We start from the raw sequence: 14,184 nt of genomic DNA on the forward strand, positions 1-14,184 counted from the left end.
TTTGAGAATTAACCAGTTTTTGTCACCTTACTTTAAAAATACACAGAAATATAAATGACAAGGCAGTTCTTTCCCCAAGACTTGGTTTTCCCAAGTTTTAGTGTAGGTTACCCAAAGACTGCCCTGGGAAATAAAATGTTGTACTCACCAAAAGGTGAGTTAAAACAGCATCATTTTTGAAGGAGCTGCTGATTTTGCCTCCAGGTGCCCTGTGACTGGTGAGTTCCAAGCAGGGCCAAGGAGGAGTCCTTGTGCTTGTGGTGTGTGGCGGGGTTTGTGTGGTGGAGGTCCAGGTATGTGCAGGTTTTGGGGAAGCTCCAGCAGTGGAATTCAAGACTTGCTCCCAGAGGCCAAGCTTTGGGTTTTAAGCCAGCCTTGCAGCAGCTGTCACAGTGGCAGCGGCAGGTGGGCGCTTCTGCATATTCTGTCAAATCCATCCTGCAGCCATGGCCAGGTCCTGCTGTCTCACACACTGGGTGTTGGCCAAGGTGACACCGTGCTGCTGATATTGGGGTGCCAGCCCTGGTGAAGGCCGGGGCTGCTGCAGGACTGTGGTGGCTCTGAGTTCCATGTGCCCCGTCTGCTGCTGCCATTGGGACAGATGGCCACCATCGCCTGCTCCCTTCCCAGGATGGGCACTGCATCCCCTGGGAAGGACTCAATCTCCCAGGAGCCATGGCTGATCTTGCAGAAAGTGTTCTTATCTCGACAAATGGATTTGTCTCAGTGCTCAGTTGCAGCCCAGAGGACTGCTGTGTGCAGGGCTGTGTTTGCTGTGGCTGGCGCTGGGCAGCCCTTTGTGCCATCTGCTGTCGTGGGGGCTGAGCACAGCAATGCAGGGACAGATGGGCATCTTGGACTTGCTACTGTAGCCCTTGCAGAAAGATCTGAAGGGAGAGCCTTCTTTTTTCCTTTTTCTTAATCTTTGCTTTGAACTACTCATTTGGAAATGCCTGAAACTTAATGAAGCACGTGGGAGCTCTCCCACTGCCTCCAGTGGGATTTGGATCTCGCCCCCACTGTCAAAGTGTGGCAGCCAACGCTGAGATCAGGAGGAGGAGACAGGAGTGACATTGAAGTCAGATCTTTAAAACAGGCAGAGTTCCTGCTAACATCAGCATTCCCTGCCTGTGTAACATACAGCCGTGAACATCGCTGTAACTACTCACTGCTCTCTGTGGACATAACAGGTTTCATGCAACTATGGCCTTTATAAACAAAAAAAATATGCCAAGTAAACAGTCTTGGAAACTGCACTCTCCCATGGTGTTCACAGTCATCTGTAGTCCATGTTTAGTGGTGCTGATCCCTTGCAGGTTATTGTGGAGTAAAGGGGCCCAGCAGCATGGCTGAGGCTGCAGTGCCTGCTCAGATGCATGAGGCAGAGACCAGTCATTGCCCCTTAGGATGGCAAATGTGTGATTTAGGGGTACCTGGCTGGCGGGGTCTGGAGTGGGGTCCTTCAGATGTGCACGCTGTGGATCACCTAATGGCAGTGAGGCAGCAGTGGGTTTTTATTGCATCCATGAGCTCAGTGGGAGAGGAGGGGCTGTGTTGTGCCATTTGGTTTAGTGCCTCCCAACCACTGGAAAAGATGTGCAGGGGTTGTGAGTACCAAAGATTGCAGAAAATAGCTACTCCACCTATGCCTCAATTACTCCTTGTTCTGCTTCAAATTACTCCCTTGTATCCTCTGTCATCCTTGAAGCCCCTCGTAGGAAAGACTTAACATTCCGCTTAGAGTGTGCTACAGCCACGGGATTTGCAGGTGTCACCAGTCCCTGTCTGAGCAGGGAGGTGTCACATTAAGTGCCTGGATGATTTGCAGGCAGGTTTTTTGCAACTTTGCCCCTCCTTGCAGGGGAAGGGCATACACCTTCTTTGTTTGAAACTGGTTTAATCCTCTGTGCGTGAAGTTGGGTCCAGTAGGATGCTGGATCTGGTGTGTGACATCCCATGCGGGGCTGTAAGCAAGCCTCTTGTGTCTCAGAGGAAAACAAAAATAGTGTTTGCTGCTGCCAGACAGTGTGTCACAGGAGAAGAATCCTCCCCTGGCTCCTGCAGCCAAACCACTGGTGCCCACATTGGGAAAAGGGGATGACAGCAGTCTCCCAAAGTTTCTGTAAAACAGGGCAGAGCATTCAGTCCTGCCATGCCAGAATGGGCTGCCACACGTCCTTGATCCTCTTCCTTTCCGCTCCTCTCAGTGGGTCTGTGCAAGCACTCAAAAAGGGCCAGTGGGTTAAAACACCTCGTGCTGCTTTTCGTTTTTTTAACGGGTGGGTGCCAGATGGCCACGTGACACCAGAGCGCACGTACGGTGCCCGGACATCTGGCACAGCTCTTCCAAGAGAATCCATCATGTGGTCCCCATGGGGAGCTGGGAAAACTTGTACATGCAGCTCTGCTGCACAAGGAAGTCAATTTAACTATAACATGTCATTGCAGCTCAAAGCTGATCTCTGCTGCTGAAACCCTGCTCATGTCTCCTTGTGCAAATGGAGGCCAGGTGAATGTCATGGGTGAAATTACAAATGAGGACATTTGTTCCAAGTCTGGAAAAGGACTGAGACCTTTCTGAGCTCAAACATGTTTGGATTCCATGCTTTCACTGGGAACCAGGCCTGAAATCCATAACCAGGTCAGAACTATTCCAAAGTTCTGGAGTTTTTTCGGAATACTCTTGATCAGCAGAGATGTTTAGTGTATTTCAGTGTGTGCCTTAATAAAGCATGTGCTGTACTCTGTGGAAATGGAGCTTCTGGCTTCGGTACAGGCAGTCTGTGAGTAATCTCTAACATCAGCACCGGTAGCAAAACCATTTTAAATGAAACTTCACATTTTGCAAGACCAAGGCATCCCCGTTGTGTCCAGCTGGAAGCTGATAGATCCATGTCTTGAAGAGTAGTTCTCGTAAACCTTGCTCCCAGCCATGAGCACTGCTCCAATTTTTCTTCAGTTGAAACAAACAAGAGACAGTTTTCCTTCTGGTTATTACTTTTCTTGAAAGTGGTTGGGGGTTTTTTTGCATTTTTTTAAAAATACATCTTATGCAACAACTTTCCCAGAAAAAAGAAACCAACTGTGTCTTGTTAAAAAGAGGAGTGAAGGGTAGGAGTGGGTGGACAGTGCCTTCCCACACCTCAGAGCCATTTTCCCCATGCTCCTGATCTGAACTTGTGTATATGGGTCCTGGTGTGTGCCTTCTCCTCTTTAAAGGGTGTGCCCCTGAAGTGAAAAATCCAGGATAATACAATATTTTTTCTTTAAAACCCTCAGCAAGTGCAGCTGTGGCTTTGGCTTTGGAAGTGACTTTCTGAATTTAAATGTGTGCATTATAATGTGTATTTTAGTAATTATTTTCCCTCCATAAGTGAATTTCTGAAACTGACTTTCAGATCAAGCAAAACTTTATGGCCTCCAAAGGTTTCTTGAATCATATAGAAAAATAGAATCATTAAGGTTGGAAAAGACCTTTAAGATCATCATCAGGTCCAACCACAGAACATTTTCAGCTCATCTGAGAATGATGGTTGAGCTGTGATATCCATAGTGGCTTGTTCAATCCAGTGTGTTGCTGCTGTCTCACAGACCAGCTTCAGATTTTGACATTTTTTCTTTAAGTTGGTTCTTCCAGAGAGTAGCTGGGAGTAAAGAGCGATAATATGAGGGGATATTAGCTTTCAGAGAGAAATTTTCCTTATTGGATAGACATAGCTTGTAATCTTACAGAGATGTATGCTGACCTATTTGGACAAGAGCGTGATTCCCAAGTGGGGAAAGCAGTTTGGTTAGCCAGAAATCATCTCTTATTCATGGGAAAAAAAAAAATCTTGTCTTCAAACCCAAGTTTGTTGTTTGATTATCCTGGTGTGGGTGTACAGTGCAGTCATTTGATTCAGCTTCTGCTTATGTTGAGTTTAGGTATCAAAAGGTCCTATGCTAATGTGTGGCACCAGGGTGTTACCACCAAGGAGTTTGAGATCTCTCTTCAACTTGCAATGTGAAAGGAGTCTTGTGATACTGTGTCAGCCTGTCATCATCCACTCCCTTCTGGCAATGCTTTTGTCCCTGAGAGATCCGCCTCCCAAAGTTCTGGAAACACAGGACCCTGCTTCTTGCTAAAGGTGATCATCCAGATTGCTGTGTTTTTAACACTGGGAGATAATACAGGCTTGTTTATGGTACGCCTTGGCGTGGCATCCTCGTGCATCTGGGATGAGTTCTTTGGCAGTAAGAACAACCCATCAAAAATCACCATTCCCAATGCAAAATGAATCAGTTTGGCTTTAAAAGCCCAGCTTCTGCTCATCCTTTGCTCTCATGATGTCTCCTGGGTTATTCAGCATTCATGGTTTTGAGATTTTTCTCTATCAATAGTAGTTGTAGATAATCACAGGACTCTCAGAGCTGGGCTCTGTGGTCAAAAATACTAAGAATTTGTCATGCTACTGCTGGTAGTGGGTCAATTAAAACTTGAACCCGAGGACAGAGGTTGGTTGTTAATGTTGCTTGTTGCATCATTTTGAAGTATGACGTAAACTTGGGACAAGCCACTTGAGAGACCTGGGACAGCTGAGTCAACTTTTCCTTCCATTTTCTCTTGGTGTCTGCAAGTGAATTAATTACTTGTGTTCCTGCAGCTTTTACAATTAATAGGAAAGGCCCTCCTGTTTACTTTGGGGTCAGGTGAGGGGGTGGGAGTTGCTTTTTTCTCCTGTGTTGTTGGGTCAGATGCTTTCTGGGAGGGTCCGGAGGAGGGGGCTGCGCTAGTGACAAGAGGGAGGGTGGAGATGCCCGGGCGCCACCTGCGTGGGGCTGTCCTTGCTCCCAGTCAGGTTTATGCTGCTCTGCACCTCCCTGCCTGCATCCTTCTCCTGTGTGTGCTGGGTTGGAGGAGTTTCTTGCCGGGCTTTGATGTGTTAATTCCCCAGAGCTGCTTTCTCCGCCTGAGGAGCGCTGCTGCTCCACGGGCTCCGCTTCCCACATCTCCCACTCTGCTCGCCTCCATCCTGGCTGGGTGAGGGGACCTGCTGTCACTTAACCTCGGCTCAGAGGAGCCCGGAGCACTCAGCCTCGGCTTCTGGCGTCCGTGAATGCATGAAAATAGTCATGACCAGCATGGAGTATAGCTGGGACATTCACGGGCACTGCGTCTGGCTAAATAAGGTAAGGAGATCTCTGCTTGTGCTGGCTCCTGCGTTTCTCCCAGTGACAAGCCATAGCTGGGCAACGCTGGGAACGAGCCTCTCATCCTTCTCTTGTACCAGGCACCAGCTGGGCTGCTGTTAGGAAACGGAATATTGTGGAAAGGTTGCATCTTCCCTGTTCAGCAGCGTGTTATTTATGATTACAAAATGCTTCAGGTAAATGCCTCAGAGTGAAGGGCTGTGTTCAGCTGCTTTTTTTTCAGAATTCACTTTTATTGTAGTGAAGCCTTTAAAATACAATGTGGGGGCTTGGAGTGGGTTTGTGGTTGGGTTTTTTTCCCCCCTTCTCATTCTGTGAGGAGGAAGTAACCTGTAAACTTTAGGAAAAGCTTAGCAGCAGGTCTGCTGCTGGAGTGTGTGGAGCAGGCTGCAAATATTTCGAGCAGGGAAGCGGGAAATGCAGGAGAGGCTGGTTTGTGAGGGCAGAGGGGGGCTGCCATACAAACTGGTTACACACCAGCTCAGACAGTATGGCCAGTAGGAATTTGGAATGGGATCGATGCTGACAGAGGGTAAAGCTGTCATGGGTCTGTATCACAGGTGGTGGATACTTGGCTTGGGAAACCCGGAGGCTCTGCCCAAAGCACACCAAATGATGCTGAGGTAGCTGAGGCTAGAGGAACCCTCTTGCAAGGGACTCTAAAGCTGAGGGAACAAGCAGAACAGCAGCAGCTTTGTTTAACTGAGCATAGGTAATGTGTATTGTAATGATCTGAACCACGTAAGCATGTTGATGAGCTCTAATTTAACTCCAGATGGTCAGGAAAGAGGTGTTGGGAAAGGCTCACTTGCCCAACTGTTGACTTGACTGTGGTGGTCAAAACAGTCAATGTTTCCCTGCTGTACAGGGAGATGATGCTGTGGAGTGGCAGCTCCTTCTATACAAACCAAACTGCACATACAGCAAGAGCAGTGTGATTTGTGCTGCTTATTTCATCTCCAAAGCAGAAGAGAAAATGAAGGAAAATGAGGGTATCAGCTGTGGTAGGCTAAAAATGAGGTTTATTTTTGAAAGGAGAATTCAGCAACTGAGAGGAAACAGATTTTTTAAATATTTTTTTTTTATTATTAGGAGGTTTAAACCAGCAGCTATTAGAAACTTTCCTGCTGTTTGGAATGCTAACTCACTTCCAGGGAAAAGGGATTAAAGACTGAAGGCAGGCAAGCTGTGAAAGTTTGGTGATGCATCTACTTACTACAGGAATAATTCCTTCCAGAGCAGCATGGATTTTTACACTTAGATGATTGCAGACAAAGCTATACACATGTGTTTAACAGATTAGCTGTGGATTGATCTTGCAGAGTTTATAAGTGCACTGGGTCTGATCTTACAAGGCGTTTTAAGTAAATGCTTGACCTCAAACTTGTGAAGCCTCAGTGGCATTGTGACAGTTGTTCTTTTGTTTTTAGGATTAAAATCGGTGTTGGTAAATCTGCACTCTCTTCCCATAGAGCGTTTTGCAATTAATCCCTAAAATTGAAAACACGTATAAAATCTAATTAATTGAAGATAGATTTTAAGTTGCTGATGAAAAGAGCCTTCATTGGAAAATGGAAAGCCTTTCTTACACAGCTAGTAAAATACGTTAATCCTTTATTGGCTTAAATCATACAAATTTGATCCAGAACTACCAAGTGCTCTTAATATGCTTGCAGTTGTTGTTCAGTCAAGTATTTGCTTTTCTTTTTTGCTCCTCTATCTGTTTTATTTCTTTCCTTTTCCCCCCGAAGAGCAGCTGTTGCTCTGCAGGGTGAGTAGTTGCTGGGCTCAGTCTCAGGGGAGGTTGCAGGTTCCCAGGTGGAGAGATGCTCCTGAGGAACACACGGAGTGTTGCTCACCCAGGTTTTGCACACACCAGGTCTGCTGGCATTTTTCAGACCTCCCTGCAGCCCATTCCTTCCTGTTGGGGCTCCCTCCACCCTGGGTCCTGATGCACTGCTTTCCTTAATCCGGTGTTTGAGCATATTCCCTCTCCATTTCTCTCTCTTCAGTCCTGCCCACTACCATAATTGCTCTGTTCTTTTCATATGTTTCACCTCCCCTCTTCCTTCCTCATCTCTCTGGGAAGAATATCATGCTCAGAATGAACTTTTTACCTTTGAAGACAGTCCAGAGCAAAGATCTGGGAAGGTGGTGTGTGTCCAGTGCCTGCACATCCTGCGTCTCTGCACCACTGTAAGCAGTGCTTAGGCTGGTGCTCTTGGAAATAGCTGCCATGGTCTTTCTCTATCATCCATTCTCCAACTATCATCATTTTTTCCATTGAAACCAAAGTCAGGGGCTTTCTTGCCTTTTTGTGCCTCAGATTAAGAGTCCGTCCCAGGTATTATACAGAAGTTACAACACTTCAGGCAAAAAAGTAAACAATTCGTGTGTTGCACACAGACTTTTCTGGGTTTGGTGGGCTACAGGAGGTCTGGTTTTATGCAGATTTTAGAAAATATTTCTGGCAATAGCCAGAAAAGAGATCTTTGCACCCCAGTACACACAGCTTGCAAAGCTAAGGCATCTCTGCAAGGTTTCTCCCAAAGAATAGATGGACTGCCCTAAGTGTTTGACAGGATGAGAGGAAATGGCCTCAGGTTGTGCCAGGGGTGGGATTAGGTCAGATATTATGAAAACTTTCTTTCCTAAAGGGGTTATTAAACATTGGAACAGGCTGTCTAGGGATGTGGTGGAGTCACCCTCCCTGGAGGGATTTAGAAATGTGTGGATATGGCACTTGAGGACATGGTTTAGTGATGAACTTGGTGGTGGTGCTGAGTTGATGGTTGGGCTTGATGATTTTGGCGGTGTTTTCCAACCTTAACCAGTCTGTGATTCTGTTTGCACTAATTTTTGCTTTGTGGGAGAGCAGGCTTTGCCCTTGTCCTGTCTGGGGTTCCCATCACCTCTTTGTGATGGCAGTGTGCAGCTGCAGCCTGAGCTCTCCCTCTCTAAATGCTCCTATTTTAAAGCCAAGGCTGACGTGCTGAGCCAAGCGCATTTTTCCTGAGAAATGTGAACGGAGTTTAACAACAAAGGTGCCTTGGCAAGATGCTGTGCACAATGACTAACGTTCTGCTTTCACACCTCGTTGGTTTTTACAGCATCCTAAAGACATTTTCATCGTGCTGTGAAACCAAGACTTCCCTCCCCACATTTTCTTCCTGCAGTCTTTGGTTTTAGTTAATTTGTGTCTGGTTTCGCTGACCGGAGCTATCAGGAGGGTCAGTGGTTCGGGTGTTGACGAGGTGGCCAGGAGGCAGGGAGTGGAGTCTGTGCTTTGGCAAGGAATTCCATGTTAGCCCCAGCAGCATGGAGGGGTGTCTTTGCAGCTCTGGTGCCTGTAGTGAGGGATGGATACCACTTTCCTACATCAGACACATGCACTGGATTGATAAATGTGTTGTATATTACAAAATACGGATGCTGTTCTTATGGAGGCTGAGAAAGTGCTTGAGATGTGCTGGAGGACTTAAAGGACAAGGGAGCTGCAGAGCAGCAAAAGTAGACAAAACCCTCAGTTCTGTTTTCACATACAACTCAGGTCACAAAATCTGAGGCATAATCCAGTAGTTGAACTGCTAAAAGGTTTATTTCATTTTGAATTCTTTCACCTAAATTAAAGTGTTACAAAATGGAAGATCTCACTAATCTTGAATGGCCTGATCTAAATTCTGGTAGAGGTCAAGGGGAAGATATGGCAAACTCAGAAGTTTAGAAGAATTTTGCCCTGGGGCTTAGTGTCTGGTGGTCAGGGGCTTAGTGCTGTGCTGCTAAATAGTTCAGATACAGGGTTGTAATTCAGATCATTGTGATGAGGTACTGGTACAAATTACGGGAGAGCATCCTTTCTTAGTCTGCTGGGGCAAATTTCGGGGGAGATACTATGGTCACCAAGTGAAATTTAATGCTTGGGAGACACTTCTGGTACTGCTTAGTGATTCAAGACTTGCCAGGACACAGCCTGATTTCGAGAGCACTGAGGTGAGGTCAAACACTTTTACCTCCTCCTGTTTGCTTTAGGTTGGATCTTTAAGTGATGCTGGAGGGAGTTTTATTCTTTCAGGCTCAAACAAGGCAGCTTCTCCCACCACCCAAGGTCAGACATGTAACTTAGAAAAGGAGTTTTAGCCAGGAGGTTTCCTGAAGTATGCTCTGTAATAAGGGGAGGTTCAAAGCAGGAGCTGGAGCCTTGGAGCTCCTGAGTGGTGGTGGCCTCTCAAGGCAGGGTTGTGCTGCAGGCTCACAGGGGCACGAGGATCAGTCACCCAGTTTCTTTTCATCACACATTCAGGAGGAAATCAGGCCCCCTCAGCCTTGTTGGGTGTCTCTGCTGAGCACCCTGGATTTCAGAGCAGCTTCTCAGACTCCTGTAAGCGATTTATGCCATGACTGGAACAAGACTTGCTTTTCTGAGCCGAGATCTGATTGTGGCATGGATCACGAAGTGCTTTGAGACAGCTTTGAATATGGATAGAATAAAATCCTTCCTGCTGCTCAAGAGCATTGAAGTTATTATGAGGAAAGTTGCTGATTCCTCTGAACTCTCTGATAGCATTAACATGTATTCTTGTTTCTCTTTAGCCTCAGGCAGCTTTACAAAGAGATGTGTTTAGAGTGCAGACGTTCACCCATACCCAGTAAAATGTGCCTGATGTTAAAGGATGTCTCTGACTGTGTGTATGACTTGCATGAGGCATAATACACATTTTGTAGATTGTATGTTTGGCTTTTTTCACTTGCTGAATGTCTCAGGGTATTTGTCTCTTCGCAAGTATGGCTTAGTGTTGTATAGCAATGAGTCCAAGTTTTGTTAGCAAAATGCTGAATGCACAGTAAGTGAATTTTGCAGAACTGGGTTACCAGAAGGTTCTTCCTTTCTCATCTTTAAGCCCCTGAACAATCCTCTCCTGAATGGTGGTCGTGTGTCCTTTGTTGACAGTTTATTTGATTTGTAACCCTTAGGGGGTGGAGAATACATTGAATCTGTTCTTAAACAGTGCAGACTGAAAATGCTCATTAAGGGTGTTGATAACGTTTCATGACACTGTGGTACAATAGCTGACTATGCAATTTGTTGTCTTTTCCAGACTAATGGGCACATATCTGGGAATGGAGATGTTTATCAAGAAAGGCTGGCTCGTCTGGAAAATGATAAGGAATCTCTTGTTCTGCAAGTGAGTTGTCACCCAAATTATTTTTTTCTACTCTTGCATTCACAAGACTTTCTGATAGTATGTGATAAGACCTCTGAGAATTTGTTTGCAGTTGTGATGTGTTGGACAGTGTTCAGAAGACTTGCTGGTACCTGAGAATTAACCCACATTAGGGAGAGGTGTGAATTTAGATTGCAGGGAAAATCTAAAGGCCCTTCTGTCTGTGTATCTGTTCTCTTTGAATTTTGTTAGCGGAGCAGGTCTGCTGAGCAGCCACCTACTTACATCCATGTGTATCCTTAAGATCACCATTTCCCAGAACCATTCACATGATGTCTGCATCAGGACACAGTTGTCCTGTCCTTAGGAAAGGTGACAAAAGCTGCAGGACTGGCCAGCGGGCAGAAGGAGACAAGCGGCTCCCTGGCAGTCCTGCTCATGTGCTGCTGGGCTGGACGGGGTCGGCCCTGGCTGTTCCGGCAGCTGGTTTCCTCTTGCTGTTGGAGCTGGGAATACCTGGCACCCCTTGGACTGCACAGGGGGCATTCTGTATGTGGAGTCAGCCTAGGGGCTGTGACAGCACTGAGCTCTGCTTCAGGCAGCTCACCCTCCTCCCCAGCAGTACTGCAGGAAGAGCCTGTTGACAACGAAAAAATGCGTTCAGAAAAGGCAGAATGGGAATCTGTCTGCAGTCTCAAAGGTGTTGTCTTGGTCTTGCCCAGCCTCTGGCTGTGTGTTTTAACCACCTTTGCTTTTGTTGTTCTGAAAAGGGGAAAGTGCTTGTTATGGTACACTGTGTGCAATCACTTGGGAAGGAGAATAAATTACAAGCAGCGAGGTTTATGTGGTGGTTAAGGTAGGAGCTAATGGGTTGAGTTAATGTATTGTCACAGCAAAGGCATAATAATTGGTAGTAAAATGCAGCAGCAACCCCTTGTGAAAACTTCCAGGCAGGAGGGGAGCTGCAGAATTGCAATGTATCTGCCAGAAGTTTGGCTGAAATTCTGGTGTGAGGGGAGAGCTTTCCCTTCTCTCGTGTTTCCTTTGCCAAGTGTTGTATCCACTGCAGAGCTCTGCTCCTCCTCCTCCTCCTCCCTGCACAGTCCCAGCTAATCTTTGGCCTGAGCAGCACTGTTGCTCACCTACAGTTCTTCAGCTGACACATATGGCACAGGGGCAAGGTGCTAAACGTGCATCCCTTTTTCCCTGCTGTCCAGGTAAGTGTGCTTACAGACCAGGTGGAGGCCCAAGGAGAAAAGATCCGGGATCTGGAGTTCTGCCTGGAGGAGCACAGGGAGAAGCTGAATGCCACGGAGGAGATGCTGCAGCAGGTATTTCACAGCTCCACGCCTGCCTTGATGTCTTGTCTTCCTTCTGTCTTAAACTTTGGTGAGAGCAGTGCCCTTCAAGGTGTTGCAGCCCTTGATGTCTCTTCACTAAGGGGTAATTTTCTACCGTATTGGCTTTAAAGCCTTTGTACGTAGTAATGTCAGTGCTGCTTTATGCTGCAGGAATCCCGTTCTGCTCTCCTTTGAGTCCTTCCCCACTGAACTTCAAAGAGCCTTAGATTAAAGCCTCTGGCAGGATGGGTGGATTCCCCTCACAGCTCCTTGCTGCCCAGAGCAACTGTGATGACAGACAGGCTTTTTTCTCATCCTGGCAGCCAGCCCAAGATAGTGCCCCTGTGATCCCAGATGCATCCTAGGTGCCTGGAATCTGTCAGGTGGATAATAGCTGTGTCTCAGGGCTTCAGATAGTGCAAGGAAAAAGGTGATGCTATTCCCCATGAAGGAGACCTTTAGCTGTCAAAATAAATCACTGATTTCTTCCCCTTGGGTAAATAATTCCGTTCTCTTCCTCTTTATCTTGAATCAGGAGCTTTTAAGCAGAACAACCCTTGAAACTCAGAAGCTGGATCTTATGGCAGAGATTTCCACTCTCAAATTAAAGCTTACATCTGTAGAGAAGGATAGATTGGACTATGAGGACAGGTTCAGAGACACAGAGGTGAGTAAACCCCAACAGAATAAATTGTGAAAGCTATGTGTGTCTTCACATTACCTGAACATTTTTTGGGATTTTTTTTTTTGTCGGGCAAGAAGGGGACTCCTCTTTAAGGTTAGAACATGTGCCTTTTAAAGCAGAAAGTATCCTCTTTGTTAAACTCTGGTTTTACAAAGGAGGATTTCCAAAGGCAGTTTTTGATTCTGGCTGCCAGGTCTCAGGAGGGATGGATTTAGGTTGGAGTTAAATAAAATCATGAACACACTGCATTCTCCTGACCCCACATGAAACTGTCACCTTCTGAGTAAGGCATGTCTGAGGCAAGTGTTTCAGCCCAGTGCAGGAGCAAAAAGCATCTGTGTGCAGAGACACAGCACCATAAAAGACAGAACTTTTGGAGCTGGTAACAGAGAATGAGGTGACTCGGTGTGGGGCTGTTGTGAAGCCTGACTTCAGAGCACAGCCTTCAGGGAGCCCAGGACCAGAGGCCAGGGGGGAACAGTGCCAGGCAGAGCTGCCATCATTTCTGGCAGTGCTCTCCCCAGGTGTTTCCCTCTGTGCTGTAGGTCTGTGTAGATGAACCTTGGTCGTGTTGGAAGCCAGAAAGCCTCAAAGCAGGTGGGCAAACCCAGGAAACCCCAAGTATCAGCTGAGCTGTGCTGACAGCATGATAGAGCCCCTATGAGAAATACCTTGGAGTCTGCCTATGAAGCAGAACGAAATTTCCAGTTCTGGATTTGTAAATGAGCTGAAATGTCAGGTGTTTGTATGATTGTGGATGTTCCAGATGTCATTTCCTAGAAGGAAATAAGCCATATTGCCATGACAGGAGACAAAATTGCCCTTTCCACTTCTGTTAGTGGTTTCCCAACTCCTCGGTTTCCAGTGAAGCACCATTCCTCACTTGTATTGCAAGCACAGGAACAAAAGTCAGTCTTCCTTTTGAATTGCTCTTCGGGCCTGTCTGAAGTAATCGGCAGACCCAAAGAAATCCACAGGTTGAAAACTAATGACTTGGATCATTTTCAGATTTGAAAGTGATTCTTTAGGTAGTGACAGTAGTGTTTATTCCCTCAGTGCTGCACATTTCCTTGGGTGCTGCCAAGCTGTGGGATGGACTCATGTTGCTTCCTGTTACTTTTCCCTCTAGTTTGGTAACAGGTGTTATGTGAAGGATCACAGCACGGCCTTCAAGGCAGCTGATTTTGCAGTGCAGACGAGCTCTGTGCTTGGCATTGCTGCAGAAATTGGCAGGGGAAGGGGTGGAGGGAATCACTGGAGGTCTCCTGCATCCGTGGGAGGTGTGTGAAAGAGCTGGCTGCTCTCACAGCTCCCCTGGGACTCTGCCCACGCGGAGCTCGGCTCTTTCATGAATTACAGCACACAGCAGGCAGGTCTCTGTGAACTGACACTCCAAGCAGCCCAAATGAGGGATAAACGAGCTGGTACCAGCAGTAAATGGCCTTGGGGAGGCAAGGTTTGGTCCAGATGAGCACAGGGTGCAAGTGCTCTCCGACCTGGGTTCTGTTGTATGTTCATTTGCAAACACCCTGTGGTTTCTTGTGCTTTCCAGAACTGGTAGCAAAAGTGATTGGGCTTTGGGATTTGCTTCCTCCATTTCTATCCTTATATTTACTGAATATTGTAGAGTTCTCCTGGACTCCTCCTTTCTTTGTTTCCCCCTGAACTGCAGTCTCTCCATAACTTCATAGCAGAGCTCAGCATACCAAGAAGGTGCACATGGAGCTACAGGAGCTACCAGAAAAATGGTTCTGGTGTGGGGAGTACACCACAAACTGCAAATCTATAATCTCTGTGCAAGAGGCTT

The 14,184-nt window shown here is 46.7% G+C and overlaps 1 protein-coding gene across 10 annotated transcripts in view; it reads left to right on the plus strand.

Annotated features, from left to right (window-relative positions):
* The window catches only part of PPFIBP1 (PPFIA binding protein 1), a 102,598-nt gene that overhangs the window by 57,911 nt on the left and 30,503 nt on the right, over positions 1 to 14,184 (plus strand). For all 10 annotated transcript variants that reach the window (XM_082281022.1, XM_082281026.1, XM_082281025.1 and 7 more), the window contains exons 5-7: positions 10,287 to 10,373; positions 11,570 to 11,683; positions 12,228 to 12,359. In XM_082281022.1, coding sequence (XP_082137148.1) covers positions 10,287 to 10,373; positions 11,570 to 11,683; positions 12,228 to 12,359 — 333 coding nt within the window. The remainder of the gene's footprint in view (positions 1 to 10,286; positions 10,374 to 11,569; positions 11,684 to 12,227; positions 12,360 to 14,184) is intronic.

Source organism: Coloeus monedula (assembly GCF_965178545.1).
Source record: "Coloeus monedula genome assembly, chromosome: 4".
NCBI lineage: Eukaryota > Metazoa > Chordata > Aves > Passeriformes > Corvidae > Coloeus > Coloeus monedula.